The sequence below is a fragment of the Myotis yumanensis genome, unplaced genomic scaffold, assembly GCF_028538775.1.
Source record: "Myotis yumanensis isolate MYYU_CA2020_CCGP unplaced genomic scaffold, mMyoYum1.0.hap1 SCAF_6, whole genome shotgun sequence".
Taxonomy (NCBI): Eukaryota; Metazoa; Chordata; class Mammalia; order Chiroptera; family Vespertilionidae; genus Myotis; species Myotis yumanensis.
The window spans coordinates 62,955,811-62,977,079 of NW_027223757.1; the positions used below are offsets into that span (position 1 = coordinate 62,955,811).

The following is a 21,269-nucleotide window of genomic DNA, read 5'->3' on the forward strand; positions in this document are numbered from 1 at the left end:
CGCTGAGTGGGGTGGTCTGCGCATGCTGACTTTCAAAGAGCAAAGAAAGTATGAGCATTTCTCCCCAACTAGACAGGCAAAAAAAGAGAGAGCCAGCAGGGGGCTGCCTTCTCTCATAATCAAAACCAGTCACTCTCAGGGTAAGGCAACCTCAGGAGATGGAAGCTGGAGGTGAAGTGTAGATGCCCAGAAGCTGAAGGTGGAGCTATGAGCTGCCAGTTGAAGGTGACAGATTCAAAAACATCAAAGACACTTTGGGTGAGAGACCTCCCAGCAATGGAGTGGTGCTCCAAAGAACCCACAATAGAGTTCTAAGAAGGAAAGGTGTTAGTTTTAAATGCCTGCAGGCCTTGCGAGGCAGTATCATGTTGAACTATATCAATTTGCCATTTCTGTAGGACAAATATTGGCAAATTCATATGACTCATTCTTATAGACCAAGTAAGAATTTTTACCCCTCACCTGTCTTCCCTCCACCCAATTCAATCCTGAGCGGATCGCAACTTAGCCCAGGGAGTCAGGAACAAGCAGCCAGACCAGTGAAGACCCAATCTGAGAGAAGGAGGCACTCAATTTGATTGGCTGGACATATTAGGTACTGAATGTAGACTGGTTTGTGTGGGCATGTAATAAAAAACGGCAGGGTCATTTATTCCCAAAGAAGAACCAGAGAAAAATGGTGGGATTTGCCCTACATTTCATTCAAGGATTAAAGTAGAATTGCTCCCAAATAACAGGACTAAACGAGCAAAGAATAATGTGGTATTTTATTGAACCTGTTGAGTAATATACGTTCCACCTCACAGTCACACAGAAATAATGGAGTACACCAAACTGGGTAGCCATTCATGTTAAGGCTAGAGATATAGAGTCACCTTTGTTAAAAGAAAAACTGAAGCATATTAAAAAAATTTTACAAGTTTACTTAAGCAAAAATCTGTTGGAATCAGGCAGTGCCAAACTAGAAGTGGTTAGGAGCACTAACCCAGCAAACTCAGAGAGACTTTTATAGAGAAAATACGGAAGCAAAGTAAGGAAATTATTGATTGGCTATCCCTTACAGCCTAGTTAGCTGTTTGTAATTGGTTGTCTTTTGCATTTTGATATCATTAGCTTGAGGCATTTATTTGCTTACTTCAGCCACCACAGCATTAGTGCCACATCAGTCTAATGGCCTCCTTGTGTAATTAATTTAACACCTTTTACTCCTCTTCCCTTCTCTCCAATCACAATCCAATCAGTCACTAAACCTAATGATTCTTCCTTTAAAGTGTCTCTTGAATTCATCCATTCCTCTTTGGTTTTTGCTGCTCCTTTACAGCAGTCCCCTATTACCCTCAGACTGTACTATTCTAATCCAACATAAAAGGTAGTCATACATTAGTTAAACAAGGATACTAATCTCCTGGTTGTCTCCCTGACTTCAGTTCCTCTGCCTTTAATCACCCCACATGCTATAATCTTCCTAAATTCCTACTTTAACCATGTCATACTATTGCCTAAAACTTCCTACAAAAATCAATAAGACAACAAATATTGGTGACTTCTTTTGTTTGGGTGTTTATCATAAGTCTGTCATTCTACTTTTTGGATAATGTTTGAGTGTTTTTACACTGAGCATGCCTTATTTTTATAATCAGAGGAAAACAATAAAATAAAAGTATAAATTTTATATCTTTTATAATTCAAGAAGTTCATTCATGCACATTTTTGTTTTCTTTGTCCTCTAATATGAAATTTATAACATTGAAACTCAAAGCACAGTAAAAGTTTTGGAGCCCCCTACTGCCTATAAAATGAAATCTAAAACTTTAGCCTGATATCCGATACCCTACAGAGCTTGACTCAGAAACTCTTCTTTCTCATGGACTCCTCCTCTCTACAAGGCCTCCACCCAGGCGAGTGCCTGCTCCCAACGCCACAGCTCTGTCACTAAGCTTTGAGCCTCATTTCACCTCCTCCCCCCCCCAACCCCCCATGGTCCCCATTCAAGTGCTACAGTGTTCTCTACCTCCATTTAGTCAAAGCATGGCATTTTAAAGGTATGAAGAGGCTGACAAGTTCTCTGATCCAAGCCCCTTATTTTACAGCTGGGGAAATTGAGATCCAGGGCTGAAATGATTTGTCCATAGTCCCTCAATTAAAGCACAGACACTGGGTCTTGTAACTCCCAATCTAATGCTCTTTGCATTTATTACACGAAGCCTTCCCTAACTGTGAGCTTGTTAAAAGTAGGATCTGTGTCTTATTATCTTCAGATGTTTGCTGACTGGTGTTTCTTTCCACTTGACATACAATAGTTCCCATTTTTAGCTTTATGCAGATTCCTACCAATATTTTCATGCTTAACCCTAATACTTACAGAATAGTCATCATATAATACCCTATTTTATTTTTGCCATAAGATTAGCAAAGAATTTTAAAATTAACAAGAAATCACAATGAAAATATCATCTAGTAAAAGTGTCAGTAGATGTGTACTGACCAACTTGGAGAAAGGGTAGGTGTGCAAAATGACTGAAAATGTTTGTTGATATTTACGTCGTCCTTATCTGTCACTTTAACTGCAGTTGGAACATAATTCTCTAGAAATTTCAACCCAAAGTGAACATCAGGATCAACTGTGGTAGGTGCAATAAGTGGAGATGCCCAGTTCCCACCGCAGAGCTACTGAATCAGAATTAACAGGGATGAAACCCAAATATAACAAATGCATTCATTCATCCATCCCTTCAACAGGGAATTATTGCATCTACATGCCAGGCATTGTACTAGGTGATGGGGATACACTTTCCTGTCATTTGATCTAGTAGAAAGGAAGATATTTGTCAAATAACCACACACATAAATATATAAATAGAAATAAAATAATAATGAAATGAATTAATGTGAATTAAACTCAGGGGAATTATGAAATCTGAAGATGAGGCTGGAAAGGTAGACTCAGATGAGGCAGGACCTGGTGTGGGACCTAGTAAAACATCTGGATCTTTTCCTGAGGGCAATGGAAAGCCATTGGAGAGTTTTGGGGTTTTGTTTTTATTTTATTTCTTTATTGATTTTTAGAGAAAGAGGAAGGAGAGGGAGAGAGAAAGAGAAACACCGATGTGAGAGCAAAACATCGATTGATTGTCTCCTGCATGCCCCCTACTGAGGATCAAGCCTGCAACCTGGGTATGTGCCTTGACTGGGAATCAAACCAGCAACCTTTTGGTGCACAGGATGATGTCCAACCAACTGAATCATAATGGCCAGGGCGGGCTTTTGGAGAGTTTTAAGCTGAGGAATACTGTGATCCAATTTTAATGTTTAAATTATTTTTGCTACTGTGTAGAGAAATTGCAAAGGGAAAGAGTAACTTAAGGAAGATCCATTAAGAGATATTGCAAATATCTCGGGGAAATATGATGGTGGCTTAGACAAAAAAAGTTAGTTGGCAAATTTCATGGTATGTGTATCTTGCCACAATTTTTTTTTAAAGGAAAATAATTACGCTGATCCATAAGTGCTGCAGAAGAGTTGTGTGCCATGACCCATGGAAGAACAGAGAACGAAGCACTGACCTCTGCCAGCTGACACTCTGAGAAATAAAATTCTACAACCAATTCCTCCCTCCTTCCTCACTGCACATGGAAGGAAGAACCTGAGGTATTTCCCAAGAAAAGCAGTCTTTTAGGCGGAGGCTAACAAAAGTGTTCTGGAGGCCACATCCACATTCCGGAGAGGATGCCACTGTTCTCTGACCTGTCACAATTTGCTCCATGCTTTCTGTTAGGCTGTCATCGCGAGCCAGGAGGGCTGACCAGATGCTACGTGTCGAGTGCTTCAAGGACAAGTACTGTCCAAACAAAGATGTGCTCTTCTGCAAAGGACAACTGGCTCCAGACAAGCCTGACAGCAGAAGCAACCTGACCCAGGCAGCAGCCGGGCAGCAAGGCCGGAACGATAAGGAGCATTCTGAAAGGCCAAAAAAAGTCTTGACGGCTGGCACCCCAGCCCAACCTTTCCACAGCTAACTCAAGTGGACATGACTGTCATACACAAAGGAACCACCCAAATGAGACCGCTTCTGAATTACATCACAACGTGACACCCACCCTGGGTAATTCAGGCTCCAAAGAGAGCTCTCAAGCCTAGGAGCTATGGAGTTTTCTACCTTCTATTTCTTGCCCCCCATCCCCAGCACTGGCTCCAGGGGGAGATAAGGACTGGGAAACTGTAGTCCATTACAGCTAGCTGAGACCACAAGATTATCTTTAGAGTTCAGTGGTTCCCAAGCTGGCTATGTGCCTGACTCACCAGAGAAGCTGTTATAAAAATTCAGATTATCCCCCAAGAACTGATTGAGTAAGTCGAGTGTCAGGGGGCTTCATGGAGCTACTCATCTGGAGAGGTAAAGTAGCTTGGAGTTTCACCTTAAGAGTAGCTAGGGAGTCCAATGAATAAATCTGGACCTGCCCCCAGATCTGTACCTTTTCCACTACCCAGCACTGCCTCTCAGCGGAATAGAGAGAAACTAAGATGCCTGGCTGTGGGCACATACTCAGTACTCGTCAAAATGGGGTCCAGAAAACAAACAGAGGGCTGGTGTGGCCAGATCCCTCCCTGCTGCCAACAACATTAGCCTGTCTTTTAAAGAACCTCTAAAATTGCCTTCTAATAATCTGGAATACACTTTTTAAAATCAGAGATGCAAGAATATTTGCAACTAAATCTGGTACATACCTATAAGGGAATATTATTCAATCTTAAAAAGGAAGGAAATTCTGACATACGCTACAATATGAATGAACCTTGATGATTTTATGCAAAGTGAAATGAGTCGATCACAAAGAGGCAAATACTGTTTGATTCCACTATATTAGGTACTTAGACTAGTCAAAATCATAGCAACAGAAAGTCAAATGGTAGTTGCCAGAGGCTGGGGGCAGGAGAAATGGGCAGTTATTGTTTAATGGGTACAGAGTTTCAGTTTTGCAAGACGAAAAGAGTTCTGGAGATGGATGGTGGTGATGGTTGCACAAGAATGCGAATGTATTTAATATCACTGAACTGTACGCTTAAAAATAGTTAAGAGAATAAAGCTTATGTGTATTTTACCATAATTTTAAAATCTGGGGGGACAAACATTTGCAACTATTTGGAAGAACCAAGGATACCAGTCAAGAAATAGATACCCCCCAAAAAAAGATAGATTGATGTGTCTATCTATCCCTCTCCCTTCCTCTCTCTGAAATCAATTTTAAAAAATGTTGTAAAGAAAGAGCTGGGAGAGGTAGAAGAACAAGTACAATCCCCAAAGCAGCGAAGAACTATTCACATTCAATGCAGGTATGCAAATTAAGTATATGCATAAGTAGCACCCCAAAAGTCAGTGTTCTCATTAAATTTTACTAATTTTAAGAGGGCTTAAAAATAATATAAAGAGTTGCTCTGCAATTTAATTAAACTAGCATCTTTAAAAAATACATGTCTATGAAGATATAATATGTAAAGAACTTACTATGCTCTACCATCAGAGACTACATAATAAAGGAAATTTTTTTAAAAAGAATAAAAGCCTGAAAATTTTACTAGCTGAAATAATTATTCATCATTACAAATCCTAACGGTGAAAAGGAATACTTGAAGGTCAAAAGCAATTTAAGTAATCTAGAAAGGTTATCAGTAAATGAAATGACTCATTCATCCTTACTGTGTAAATGTTACATTGTAGAAATGCCAACCTAAGAATGCCACTCTGATTATCTGCATAATCACTACAAATCAAAGCTCTGACAAGTCCTGTATTTTTTAATAAATTGTCCTTCAGTAGTAATAGTAGGATCATTCCATATTTTTTCCGGAAACAAAATGTGATTTCAAAACACTCACCTGAAAGTAAGTATTTTCCCCTCCCTGAGATTAATACTAAGAATTGTCACTGCCTTAGGAAAACAAAAAAAGAGAGGCTATAGTGTTGTACTGCTTAAATAATAAAAATAGTTCCACCATTATTAATGGCTAAAAGAAAAGAAGTTCAATAATAAGCAATATACAGTGCTTTAATGCTGTGCAGAAACCAAGAGAAGATAAAAACCAGAGACAAAGGCTAAGTTGGGTTTTGCTTCGCATAACATTTCTTTGATTATACTGACCCCTGGTGGCTCGTGAAGACTTTTTTTTTCTTTTTTAATAAAGGGCTTATTTTTTCTTAGTTGTATGCACTAATATTAAACCTGGCAGAGAAATCCTTTCACAATGTATACAAATCACATTGTACATTTTAAATATCCTACAGTCTTACTTTTCAATTATACCTCAAAAGTTGGAGGGGATGGGGGGATATTATATCACCAATAATGAGTACTTGATCTACATGCTGTCTTCAAAAGAGTAAGGATGATTATAGAATGTGGAAAAGAGAGAATTATATTTAGTTCAAGATATATGACTACTCTAAAGCTTTCGTATATTCATTTAATAAATATTGACTTCTATGTTCAAAGCACTAGGTCCCAGGGGTACAGGGATAAACAAGCCCCCAAAGACTATAATCTGTAATGTACCATCAATTCAAAGTGACCTGAATGAACCAAGACAAGCACAAAGTGCTATGGAAATGTCTAGAGAGGTTCATTCGTTTTACGATGACTGGAGGGCAAAATCAAGTTGCGTGAAAAACAGTGTTCCAGGGAACAGCGCAGAAAGGCTCTGAGATAAGAGAGACTGGTAAGTCTAACAAACTTAAGGGATATGTGTCTAACGCATGGAGTTCAAGGATAAAGGTAGCACTTAACTGAAGAGGAAGGCTAAAGAGGTGGGCAAAGGCAAAATTTTGTGAATGTTTTTAATTGTTTTAGTACCTAAATTTTCTTTTTTTTCCCCCCGCCTACCTAAGCCATATGATAGGTCAAGTCCACAAACCAGAAATCCTATAAATCTTCCCACCTACAATCTCATATCTTCTAGAAGTCTTTCTCTACTATTTTATCCTCTCCTCTCCTCTGGTACTTATTCTGTTCACCATTCACTGAACAAATGAATCTCTCAGAGGCCACCACTTACCTGAGACTTCCCTGCCTGGTCATTGTGCTGGGTGCTTTCCGAATGGACCAGTGATGGACACCTGACCCAGGGAAGCCCATCTACCCATGAAGATGCTTGCTTGTAAGGCTTTAAGGACAGTGGGTATTTGGCTGAGCCAATGTGACCGTGAAAGATTTGGACCAGAGAACACCTTAAGGGTTGTCAGAAGTGTTTGAAGAAAATGGAGCAGACCATAAGAGACAGGGAATCCTGGTCCCAAAAACACTGGGGCTCATCCTTCCAATAAATCCTCTTTATCTCAAGGTGGTCTCAATGAGACTTCATCCTTGGAGGCACAGGATGGACCTCGCTAACTCAGCACCTTACCATTCTACTGCCTTCTGTTTCTCTGTCACCACGGTGTCATATAACTTTCATCCTATTATTCTCACCATAGGAATGGTCTTTGAAAACAGAGATCACATGTTTAGCTTTCTTGTATTCATCACAGCACTATAAGCCCTCAACACATATTGGATGGATGGATGGATGGATGGATGGATGGATGGATGGTGGATGAACAAACAAAAACGAATTCCAAAAGACTTTATAGTGAAATCAAAAAGTGGGAACTGAGAATAAAACCTAACTCCTTAAACTCACAATGTGCTTCCTAATCCTCGAACCCCATCATTCTCCATACACTCCAACCCTCTCCCAAATCCCAGACACATGAGGCTCTCTGCCTCTGCATAACTCCTCTCTCCTAAGTCTCACCAATGTCTGCTCTTCCCTCCTTCTCTACAAGCTCAGTTGTCTACTCCCCCAGGGCCCAGCGCCCCTGCTCCAGGTGTCCATAACTGCTTGTACATGCCTCTGCACATTCTCACTTCCCATCTGCCTCCCTTTCCTGGTACAACCTCCCCACAAGCCCAGCGTGCTCTTCATCTTTATGCAGATGCTCAAAAACAGGTGCTAACTAAGGTGACAAGTTCTGTTTTTAGGATGTGGTTCCAGAAAATGTTAACCAAAAGAAAAAACTGTTTACTTTTTTATGTATTAAGTACTTGGTACTTTTATCTTACCTCAGGTCTAATGCTAATGAATGCTTATTCCTTCTAATACAGTGGTTCTCAATGGAGGAGGGGAGGGCATTCTCCCCCAGGACACATTGGTGGAGTCTGGAGACATTTTTGATTGTCACAACTTGGAGAGAAGGGAGCCCACCACTGGCATCTGGTGGTTAGAGGCCAGAGATACTGTTAAATGTCCTCCAATGCACAGGACAGCACCAGCAACAAAGAATTTGTATCCCAAATGTCAATAGTGAGAAGCCCTGTTCCAACAGAAGGTCTTATTCACAAATTTATGTTAATAAATTCCAAAGGGAAAAAAATGAGGAAACATTCAATGGATCTTCAAACATCACATTGTGATGCACAGAACACCTGAATCACAGATGGTATTCTAATGCCCCTGCCTGGTTAGATCCCAGAGCTACAGGAGTTAGCGGCAAATAAAGGAAGCAGGTGGAAGAGTTGCGGGGAAAGAAGGACCGGGGAACAGAAGATTGATGTGGCTGTTTAAAGTCATTGTGTTTTATGGAAGCGTGGAACAGAGTGCAGAATCTCGGAGGGAAGGCGGGGGAGGGTAGGTGGGTGGGAAATAATCAACCAAAGGCCTTGTATGCATATATGCATAATCCATGGACACAGAGGCTAGGGTGGAAAAGGTCTGGGGCAGGGGGTGGTGGCGGGGGGCGGGCTGGAGGTGGTCAATGGGGGGGAAAGGGGCCATATGTAATACCTTCAACAAAAAAGATTTAAAATAATAATAAAGCCCAGCCAGGTGTAGCTCAGCAGTTGAGCGTCGACCCAGGAACCAAGAGGTTGCCGGTTGATTCCTGGTCAGGGCATATGCCCAGGTTGCGGGCTCGATCCCCAGTGGGGGGCGTGCAGGAGGCAGCCAATCAATAATTCTCTCTCATCATTGATGTTTCTATCTCTCTTTCCCTCTCCCTTCCTGACATCAATAAAAATATATTTTTTTAAAAAAGAAAATAGCTATATTTTTTAAAAAGTAAAGTAAAATAAAATAATAAAATTAAAAATAAAGTCACTGTGTTTTAAAACAAAAAAAAAAATAGGAGTCATCATTCTGAGACATAAAATTTGCTAAATAATACCTATGTACTCATTACTTAGGTTTAAAATACTCAATATATGCAATAAATAAGTAAAATAAACATCATTTAATCAGTTTTATACTAAAAGGTGAAATGTTTTAACCTTGAAACATTATAGAAAAAGACAACAATGATTAAAACTCATACATTATAATTAAGTTAACCCATTTAAAAATATAGTAAATTTAAAACAAACCACTTAAATTGTCTGGATGTTTAGATTAATGTTTTTCTGTTCATTAAGTAAATGACTTTGGATATATTGCCCCACCTGACCTATTTAAATCAGTTTAATGCTCCCCCTAATAATATATTTATACTCACATTCACTTGAACTTGAATGGACCATTCACCAAGTATTGGATGGGAAGATAATTGAAAAGTTTTGGAAATGACTCCAAAGTCACTTTTTTCTGACAACCACTGTTGGATCAAATTTGACTTGGGGTCCTACAATGAAAACCATACATGTTAACTATATAAAAGCTGCCTGTGTACATACATACACTATCTACTTATGAACAATCCCATCAGCATTGATGTATTGTTTGTTCCAAAATATGTCACAGATATCATTTTTGAAAAAGATGTCAGCTCTATACCACTAAATAAGACAAATCAAAGTTTCTTCTTTGCTTATATTCTTCTGAGAATATCTTGATTCTTCTCACCCTTTTAATTCCAGGCATCACGTGTCTTCTACATGAAACACTACAACATGTACATCAGCAAACCTGTGTTGTTGTTGTTTAAAAAGATTCCACTGTACAGATAACAGGCTCCATGTATTAAACTCCCACTATGTGTCAGACACTCTGCTTGATCATTACCATTCATACACCATTCAGTCACTAAAATTCTCCTTTGGGGTAGGATTATCTAAAAATATAGTTGAGAAAACTGATGCCTAGAGATGTTAGGTAAGTACTCAACTATAAGCGATTAGCATGGTCCAATATTACAGCACTATTACATGGTGGAATTCATGATTCAAGCCCATTGTCTTTTAATTCAATAATAGAATAACCAAGGGGATATATGAAAAACACTTGCTTTATTCCTATACTCTCCCAGACAACAATCCCCTCTCACACCATTCATCTAGCCAAAACAGCAGTCCTCCCTGATTCCTCTGACATTCCCAGCCCTGTCATCTCTGTCTCTTTACTGTCTCCCTAACTTGTCTGCTTTTCATCCCCCATACAGCCGCCAGGTTCTCATTTTCTAACTATTGCAAATAATCTCTCTCTTCCATTACATCTTCCCCACTACTAACTGTGTTATCCCAAAACACAAATCTGAGACTGAGGCTAAGTGGCAGAAATAGTCGGCACAATTCCTGGCATACAATCAGCAGTGAATAAACAGTGGCTATCATTCTCTTAGACGACTAGGTAACTATAGCTTTTGTTTACCTACAGAATGAGTTCTACTCTGCTTTGCAGCGTATACGAGGCTTAGTAAACTGACCCCCTTTCCATTTCTAGACTCATCTTCCTCCAAGCCTACAGATTTGTTTGCATTTTACCCCAAAAGCTCATGCATCTAGGTCTCTACAATTGCTGCATGGGATGCCCTCCCTTCCTTGTCCAACAAGTGAAATAAGCTCACGTCTTGCCTCCAACAGGCAGAAATGACCACCTCCTGGAAAGCCCCTAGGAAACCTGGAGTTTCTCTCTCTTGAATACATATTTCTCTTTAAAGTTTTCAATAGTCATCTGGAGGGGGGCGGGGGGGCGTTGGTGTTTTGTTTGTTCCGGACTAGACTGTGAACTCCTGAGAGCAGGGATCAAACATTTTCCCTAATTCTTATTCCCTGTCCTTTGATTTGAGGCACTGGGTTGGTCGAGATATTAGAAGCCAGAAGAAATCTCTCTCCCCAAGTGAGGGAGAAGGTGAAAGTCAGGAGCAAGCACAATGCTGAGAACTGAGTAGCCAGAAACTAATTGTTAAAACCAAAGACCAAAAGCCCGTCAAGAGTAAGCAGGTCACCGTCCTTGCCCAACTCGTGGGGCGGGCATTGTGACCCAGCAGCTGGCTCTCCTCTGCCTGCCCCAGCATGATGCATGGGAGGACCACGGAGTTAAAGGCTCAAAAACAAAGGAAGAAACACAAATAGCTAATAAATATGTGCTGTCTAATAATTCTAAAAAATGCAACTGAAAACAATGCGATACCATTTTTCTTCTGTCAGACTGACAAAGATAAACAAGCAATAACGATAACTCCCAGTGCTCTTAAAAGCGTAGGGAAAGGAGTGTACGTTCTCTGCTGATGTGTCAGTTTGGTGAGGCTGCACATTTCTCCCAGGTGGTTTCATGGCCCTACGAAGCAAGGAAGTCCGAACTGAAGTCTTTGATGACTTTGCACATGGAGGATCTGGAAGGTTGGGAGTGAATGAGATAATCCCTCTGGTTTCTCAAGCCTGTGTTGGACCTACCCCTGTCACCAACAGGAAGACATAGAGAATGCAGAAACACCAGTAGTCTTTGCACAGCACATCGGGATTTCAACAGGCCATGCATGGTGGCATCACAGCAGAACCCACCATTTGCAAGGGGTCACTTCCTGCTGGGACCCACACAGCCAGTGCCCCATGTCACCACTAGAACAGCTGCATGAGGAGAAGCTGGAAACGCCGCCCCTCGTGCCCTTTAAGTAACGTCTGGATGGCTCTGGCTCTCCGTCAGCTGCTCCCACAGCACAGTGCCAGCTGCCTGTGCCAGGCTATCTTGAGCAGTGCACTCCCTGGCTGAAATATGTATCCGCAGGGAGTATTTCTGCCACTCCGGGGAGTCCTGGAATATGCACACACTGACTGTCCAGCATGTGGAATTAGAGAAGTCAAATCGCTTAAACAAGGTGCCCTCACCTGGCCAGGAATGAGGTTCTGGTTTAACCACTGCTGCTCCAGGCCAGAATGTCACAGCACAGTGAGGATGTGTCCCCATGCCAACACCTCTTCCCACATTCACCTGTGCCAGGTCATTCACCTGTGCCAGGAGGAACAACTCCTTCAAGAACGGAGGTCAAGGTAGAAGCCAGCTGTGCCAGCTTCCACCACAGTGTCCAAGGCACTTACTGCAATAGGATTAGGCCAGATTGGCTGGAAGAGGGCAAAATTAGGGCAGAATTGGACATGCTTTTCCCGCTGCTAAAAGGCCTCTAAAACCCCTTTCGTTCCTGAAAAGATCTGTTACTGGATCAGAAAAAAATGAATAAACCCAGTGATTTAAAAAAACAACAACACTGACTATTCTGTGACATGCAATATAGCTACATCCTATGGTCAGTGATTCTTGGCTGAGCAAGATGGGCCACAAAAAGTCAGCCGGGAGAGAGAACCAAGATGGTGGTGTAAGCAAATGCCTGTACTAGCTGCCTCCCACAACCACATCAAAATTACAACTAAAATACAGAACAACCATCATCCAGAACCACTGGAAAGCTGGCTGAGTAGAAAGAAGTACTACAACTAGAGAAGTAAAGAAGAAAGCACACTGAGACTGGTAGAAGGTGCAGAATGGGCTGGTCGGGCACCCAGGTGTGCCACTTTTTTAATCAGGAGGAAGATCACCAGGTGTGCCAGGAGGAGCAACGGGTCTCAGCCCCACACCAGATGCCCAGCCCAGGATCCCAGAGCTGAGAAAAAGAAGTCACTACAGGCAGTAAGAGCTACGGGCTGTAAAAACCAGTGCAGATTGGGGCTGAGTGACACACAGGCTGCTGGAGACCCAGCTGCTCCTCTTAAAAGGCCAGCACCACAAACTGAAGTTACAAGCTCCAGCTTCCTCTGAGTTCCAGTGTCGGTCAAGGCTCTGGGGGACCCAGACACATTTGAGGAGAAACCAGACTGTCTGGCATCGGGGCAGGAACTCGGGGGTGGCTTTCTTCCAGACAGAGGTGCTCGCAGAAGTCATGTTCCCATGCTGGGACCACCCTACTGCAGGGCTGACTGGCAGTCATTTCTGTTTACCCTGGTGATTCCCTGAGACCCCACCCCACCCAATTTACAACCCCAACCAAGCTGTGGGCAATGGCTTTTGCATATGAATGGCCTGTCCTTTCTCAGGCTAAAAATCTGTCAAACAAGATGCAGCTGGGTCAAGGAGCCCCAAAACTATCAATAAAAGGCCCAAGACCCGGCACCAGCACCAGCCTGCCTTGCTTCACAGCTGGGTCTTGTCTGGGCACTTTCAAACCAAATACAAAGAGGACGAATCTGCAGATCTCTCTGTAGCTCTTGTTGGGTGGCCCTAGGCAGTGGCTGACTTTGCACCTCCCTGGAGACCCAAGAGCCAGTGTACCCAGTGGTCAATGTGAGACCATACCAGATTACAATTCTACACATCCATAAGCAACACTCTCAAGGGGCAGACTCAGTGAGCACCAAAGCCCCACTGAAGCAAGTCCTGCTCCATAAGGGTGTCTCCTGCACAGCAGCTCTCCCACTGTAGTCGCAGCTGGTCCTCTCAGCCAATTGGCCTTGAGGTCAATTCCTCCCAGTAACACCAACAACATTCAAGGCTCAACTACAACAAGACTGTGCACACAGCCCACAAAGGGATGCACCAAGAGTGACCACCTCAGGTAATTAGGGAGGCTGAGCCACTGGGCCCTATAGGACACCTAGCACACAAAGCCACTCTATCAATACAGGGAAGCAGCCAAAATGCGGAGACAAAGAAACATGTCACAAATGAAGGAGAGCAAACTACTGGATATAGAGTTCAAAACCATGGTTATAAGGTTACTCAAGAATCTTCTCGAAACCTCCGAGAAATTTAGTGAGACCCTCAAGGATTTGAAAAAGGACCAATTAGAAATTAAGCATACACTGACTGAAATAAAGAATAATATACAAAGATCCAACAGCAGACTAGAGGATCCCAAGAATCAAGTCAAAGATTTGAAATACAAAGAAGAAAAAACACCCAACCAGAAGAGCAAAAAGAAAAAAGAATCCAAAAATATGAAGATAGTGCAAGGATCCTCTGGAACAACTTCAAGCATACCAACATCCAAATTATGGGGGTGCCAGAAGAAGAGAGAGAGCAAGATATTAAAAACCTATTTGAAGAAATAATGACAGAAAACTTGCCCTACCCGATGAGAGAAATAGACTTAAAAGTCCAGGAAGCACAGAGAACCCCAAACAAGAGGAACCCAAAAGAGGACCACACCAAGACACATCATAATTAAAATGCCAAGAGCAAAAGACAGAGAGAGAATCTTAAAAGCAGCAAGAGAAAAGCAGTTAGTTACCTGCAAGGGAGTGCCCATACGACTGTCAGCTGATTTCTCAACAGAAACTATGTAGGCAGGCCGAAACCGGTTTGGCTCAGTGGATAGAGCGTCAGCCTGTGGACTGAAAGGTCCCAGGTTCGATTCCGGTCAAGGGCATGTACCTGGGTTGCGGGCACATCCCCAGTGGGAGATGTGCAGGAGGCAGCTGATCGGTGTTTCTCTCTCATCGATGTTTCTAACTATCTCTCTCCCTTTCTCTCTGTAAGGAATCAATAAAATATATTTTAAAAAAAAGAAAGAAACTATGTAGGCAGAAGGGACTAGCAAGAAACATTCAAAGTGATGAATAGCAAGAACCTACAACCAAGATTACTCAGCAAAGCTATCATTTAGAATTGAAGGTCAGATAAACAGTTTCACAGACAAGAAAAAGCTAAAAAAGTTCATTACCACCAAACCAGTATTATATGAAATGCTGAAGGGTATTCTTTAGGAAGTGGAAGAAGAAAAAGGGTATTCTTTAGGAAGAGAAAGAAGAAAAAGTAAAGGTAAAAAAAAATATATGAACAACAAAATGGCAACAAGTACATATCTATCAACAATTGAATCTAAAAATCAAGTGAATAAAAAAATATGATTAACAGAATATACTGGTGAATAGAATAGAATCAGGGGCATGGAAATGGAACAGACTGGAAGGGGAGGTGGGAGGTGTGAGAAGAGATTAGACGAAGATCTTATATGCATGTATGCATTACCTATGGACACAGACAATAGAGTGGTGATGCCCTGGGGTGGGATGGGAATCTGGTGAAGGGGAGCTGTAGGGGGAAAAAAGAGGGAACTCTGTAGTAATCTCAACAATAATGATTAATTAAAAAAAAAAAAAAAAAAGTCAGCCGGTAGCCATCAGATGCACTTCTCTATTTAGCCTGCAGGTGGTGCTGTGTAAGGGGAATACAACTGTCCAAGTCAGGGGCTCTTGTTAAATTAAGTCCCACTTTTTTCTGGGAAATTTTTTCAAGAAACCAACTCAACTATTCCTCACTGAACGATGTAGAAAGCATCACTGTCTGTTGAAGCCCAGCCCAAATGACTGTTTTCAGATGGAGGAGTACAGGGTGTGGGCATCCGCATCAATGCTATGACCTGGCCTCTGCCAGTTACAAGGAAGGAGGCAGTAGACTTGAGCTCCTGTCTCAGCCTCACTGCCTGGAGGCAGAGAGCAGAGTATAGCCACCTCCCCTTCACTGTTCCCAAATACTTTGCATTCCAGGTGGAATTTTAGTCTAAACTCCACTCCCCGGGGACCAAGAGGGCCACACATGAGCCAAGCCAGTAGGATCCCTCAGGACCAGAGGCAGCAAGAGGAAGGTCTCTCTAACTGCTTCTGGAAAAGCTGAATGTGGCAGGCGAAGTTCAAAATTAGAGATAAGAGCAGAAAGAATCTGCAAATCAAAGGTTTCAAAGGCAGGTGCTAGAGCAGAATAGAGAGGCAAAATTATAAAAATGCGCCAAGCAGCTGTCCAGAATGAGCAGGGTTAGCTCTGGTTAATGGCTCAAAGGTTAATGGCACTTTATTCAATGCTGACTTTAAGGTAGAAGAAGGCAAATTGGATGTAAGCAGCCAAAGACAAGCAGGCATTTACTTCTACCCATGGTTTCTGGCATAGAGTAAGTTCTCAGTATATGTGGATAAATGATAAAGGATGGTATGAATGGAATCCATAAAGCCCTGCTCAGAGAGTCACGTGAATTTAGAAATGCTATTCACTATGACAACCTACTTTATAGACACTCAAATACACAGCAGGGGCAGAAATACACAGAGCCGCCAGCTCTGAAGTAATCCTAGTTTAATCCAGTAAGTATGCATTGAGCACCATGCCAACCAACATGGTATTTACTACAAACACACCGTGGCTCCAAGTCTTGTGTACACGTCTATTTGTTTGATTTTTGTGTGTTCAATTAATAACAAATAAACTAAATATAGGAAGACACTGAACTAAAAGCCTGACTTTACCTCCCATTCTGTTATTCATCAGAACATTGAGAGTAACCAATGTCCCGGACTGAACAGATTGCTGGGACCAGGGACTTTCAGTTTTAAAATCAAGAGAATCCCAGACAAACTGGGACTAGAAATTGGTTGCCTTATTTCCATGTTACGATTTAATGTCTAGCATTCTCCTCGGCTTAAATGTAGAAACCACGTCCAGCTGGGTCTCAACTGTCTTCAACTTGGTTCTCACAGGAAAGCACTCAGTCTGCTAACCACGCTGCCTCCAGATGATCGAAGTGTTCAAGCAGCAGAGGCCCAGTGACTCCCTGCCAAAGGAGGCTCCCACAATAATAACAGCTGACGTTTAGTGAGCATGTACTATATGCCAGGCACAGTTCTAAAGCCTTTACTTGAATTATCTCACAAAAAGCTTCTGAGATATTATTATACATTTTACAGATAAGGAAACTGAGGGTCAGAGAGCTTAATTAATTCCCTCAAGGTCCCACAACCAGAGCTATTCTTAGAGCGGATCCTTTTCAGATTTACGTCATATCACATTATGCCTCTCCTCAGAATTCTCCAGTGAATTCTCATTTCACCCATAATAAAATGCAAAGTGCATATAAATGGACAAGACCCTGTAAGACCCCTCCTCCAACAAGACCCCGTAAGACCCCTCCTCCAACCCACTTACCTATATCTCCTAAAACGAGTTCCCTCATTCCCTGGGCTCCAGCACACTGTCAGCGTGTGGTTCCCCCAAAGCTCCTAACAAGCTCCCACCTCAGGGCCTATGCATGTGCTGTTCCCTATGTTTGCATGAGCTCACTCTTTTATTTCCTTTAGGCCTCTGCTCAAATAGTATTTCCCTTACAACCCAATAGGAAATAGCAATCTTTCTTTTTCCCTCTTGCGCTCGCTCTCTCTCTCTCTCTCTCTCTCACACACACACACACACACACACACACAAATATATACATATCTACCTATCTATATGTGTATGTGTGTATGTGTTTTTCTATTGTCTGTCTTCCCACTGAAATATAAGCTCAATGTGAACAGGAACCTAATCTGTTATGTTCACTGCCCTATCCCAGCACCTGGGACAGAAATTCAATAAATGGTTAACAAATGAATAAATGCATGAAGAAGCCAGGACTGGAACCCCAGCTCCCCTCCTAGAGAGAGTACCCCATGTTGGGAGGGAAGCTTGTCCATGGGGAATTCTAAGATAACGTGTACGAAACTTACAAGAGAGCTTCAGTAAGATGGCTTGAACTCCTCCCTTCATTTCTGTCTGGCACTTACCTTAATTAGAATGTTTACAGGGGCTTTGGAAGGTTTAAAATCTGAGCGGAGTGTAACAACACGAAACTTCACTTCTTGCTTTGGCTTGTACAGGGTTTTGTCTGTTTGCGTGAAGACCGTCATTCTCTTGGCGTCAAATGATAAGCGTGTGCTATTAGAGAATAAAAGTTCATCCTGTGCACGTCCAGTTACATGGAGCTCATAAATCCCATATGCACTGTTCAGAGGTAACTAGGGGGAAAAGAGATCAGACATATCAAGGTCTCATTAGTTTACATCAAAAACGTTTTTAATTATAAGTAGGATAAAAAACGCAAATACATAGTATTATCGAAAGTAACTGCAAGGTTTACCAGAAAAAGTAATTGCCACATTGGAACATTTCCTCCTAGGCACCTAAGTTAAACAATTTGCTTTCCTTTTTTTAACATCCTGTACTTTGCTCTCCAATTAAATCACAGGGTTCCTGGAATGTGAGCTACATCCCACAGCTCACTCTCAGCTGCCAGTCACCTTGTCATTTCCTATTCCAAGTGTAAATTTTCCCTCACTGACAGTCACTGTGGGGCAGAAAATCTAATATCCCTCAACATTCCTTCCCATGCCATCCCCCACCTGAAGGCACATTTGCGCAAGATTCGGGTTTTGCTATCCTCTCTCAAGCTCCGTTGTACACATTCTCTTCCTACACCTTCTGCAGTATGTGTCATAGTCCTTTTACTATTTCTAGTAACAGAAGCCTCCCCTTCCAGCATGAACAGACCAGAATGGTTTGCACATGCTGTGTCCTTTAACCTCACAGCAGCCCTTCGGGCGGGTGCTCTCACTAATACCATTTCCCACACAAGGAAACTGAGGCCTGGAGGAGAGGAGGAAGTCGTTCCAGGTCAGTAGCTGAGATTCCAACCCAAGAGGAACTATGCTGCTCTTCAGAGCCTTTCATGTAATGGTTTTAAAATATGTCCAAAAATTCTCTGATCTCCCCCCTCCCTTGGAAAGATAGAGCCGAGTTCCCCAGATTTAGTGGCTTGCTTCTCAGGAACAGAATGAGTCTGCATCATGAAAATGATGGTTTCTGCCTGGTTCTCTCTTTTTTTGATGCCTCGCTCTGGCAGGAGGCAGACACCAGATGCTGAGGACACTCAACACGCCCACATGTGATGGAACTGAGGCCTCCCCCCAACACCCACCCCCAACCTGCCAGCTGTGCAGAAGAGCCAGCCCTAGTGAAGCCATCAGATGACGGCAGCTCTGGGTGACATACTGACTGCATCTTCGTGAGAGCCCAAATCAGGACTGCCCTACTATGTGGTTCCCAGATTCCTAACCCACAGAAACTGTGAGAAGCAGTAAGAGTGTGTTGTTGTATTACGCCAAAGTTTTGGGATAATAGATTACACAACACAGATCATTAGGACACCTGACTTTTCCTTTTCAGATTAAAAAACCTGAAGTTCTAAAACTACATTCTGACTCCTTTTTGCAAATCAGTTTTACCCACAGAAAGCTCAGAGGGATTTTCCAGTAACAGCAGCTGCCATAAAGCTAGGAATATGGGTAAGAATATGAAGGAAATGTATCAAACCACCAATAAAATGGTCAGCAGGAAATATTAAGGAGAAAATACTTGGAAATGCATTTAAAAAATAAGATAAATAAATGGATGGAGAGAGAGGTAGATGGAGAAATATGTGATGAAGCAAATGTAATAAAATGTGAATGGCAGATTCTAACTGGTGGGTATATGAAATTCAAGTTTTTTTGTACATTTAAATATTTCATAATAAAATATTAGGAAAAAGAATCAGTAATATCGCCTTCAAATGACTTCTAGAGTTGACTTTTCTGCTTTTCTTCAATAAATCAGTATTTAATGAGCACCTTCTAGCTCCAGGATGTTCTAAGTGCTCGGGATACATCATGATGAACCAAAGATGTGTGCCCTGGTGGGGCTGAGAGTCTAGCCTGAAACCTGCATTCTTATATTCTGTTTTCTCAAGTGACATTTCAGTCCTCAGATTTTTTTAAACAGATTCCTTAATACTATACTCAGGAAAATGCACATGCCAGGAACCATTATATCATATGCTTATATATGGAAAAGATTTGGAAGTATTAAAAATTAGATACTTGATGAGATTTCTCTTTATAATTTGGACTAGTTTGATCATTTTTAGTGGCACAGAGGCTCCAGAACAGAAAGTAGATTAAAGACTTCTGTCAAATTAATGATGCGGCGGCCTGAAGCTAAAAAGGCCTATTAGCCACAGGAGGTCAAAGAATTAGAGAATTCGGATAAACACGAATGTGTCCAAAACCATTTACTCTGTTCCCTCCTCCACCCTCCTTCAGGGAGCTGACACGGCCTCAGGAGGGGATGGTACTGACTGTCTTTCTGCTCCTTCCAGTTGCCCTAATTTTCTTTCTCAACTCTCCCCTGTTAGAAACCCCGCTGCCCCATATGTAAAATTTAGGTTGTTTGGGATCCTCCAAGCCTAGGCGCGGATCCCAGTGCTGGAAAGTCAGAGAAGACAACACGCACTTGGCGCATCAGTAGACCTTCCTAGGGTGTCTCTGTGGACCTGAGCATCGTCACGCAGCTTGGGGTGGCCCGTGGGCTCCGGATGGCACAACAGATCCTGAATGTAGGCACAGAACTTGGCCCTTCACTGTTAACAGTAGAGGGACATCCTGAGAAGGAGACTGAAGAAGATATGCTGGGTTCTAAACACTTTTTATGAAAGTTTCTCTCTGCACCAGATCTGGAACGGGTGTCATCTGCTTCCCACTGTGGAGAGAACCCCAGAGGTAATAAAGGCTCCTGAATCTCTGCTGATCAAATGCCTTCTGCCTTCTTAGGGCCACAGCTACTAAAAAGGGTTCCCAGAATTGGTAATAAAGAGGATCTTTCACAAGAGGTTGCTCCATATCTCTTACCCAAAAGCCAATCATTTACCCACAGAGATTTTGGACTCCTTCGTGTTGAGTTGAGGGCACAGGGCTGGAGAGAGATGCAGTTCCCACAACTGGGCACTGTCTGGCTGCAGGACAAGAGCCTGGAGTATACAGTGTCCAGGGGCTTTGACCAACCAAATAGCAATCAGCACCTGAGCTGGGCATGGTTGATTCTCAGTTATGCGAGGTCTGTTTTGTGTGTATGTAAATATACCCTCTAAGTAAAAGATAGCTCTCTGCCCAGGGTACAAAAGGGAGGCACACTAAAAAAGGTCTTTGATGAACAATAAATGGATTTCTTATTCTAATCTGGGCTGTCTAAAGCCATCTCACCTTCTCTGAAAGATCAATTGTCTATGGAAATGAGACATGATAGTGTTTCTCCTACTTTAGTTCATTAGTAATAGCAGTTACTAAGAGCAATGGAAATTTCAAATAATTTTCCGGATACAGTGAGAAAATTTTTTAAAGATGATAGTCTCTATCAAAAATGTATTAGTAATTTTACCTAACATAAACTTTAAAAACATTTCTAATTTTAAAAATCATTCCCTCATG

General features: G+C 42.1%; 1 protein-coding gene across 1 annotated transcript in view; it reads right to left on the reverse strand.

The window, feature by feature from the left end:
- CD109 (CD109 molecule) overlaps window positions 1-21,269 on the reverse strand; it is a 121,805-nt gene that overhangs the window by 76,254 nt on the left and 24,282 nt on the right. Inside the window, exons 4-5 of the mRNA XM_070418229.1 lie at window positions 17,757-17,987; window positions 9,518-9,643 (exon numbers count right to left, since the gene is read on the reverse strand). Coding sequence (XP_070274330.1) covers window positions 9,518-9,643; window positions 17,757-17,987 — 357 coding nt within the window. The remainder of the gene's footprint in view (window positions 1-9,517; window positions 9,644-17,756; window positions 17,988-21,269) is intronic.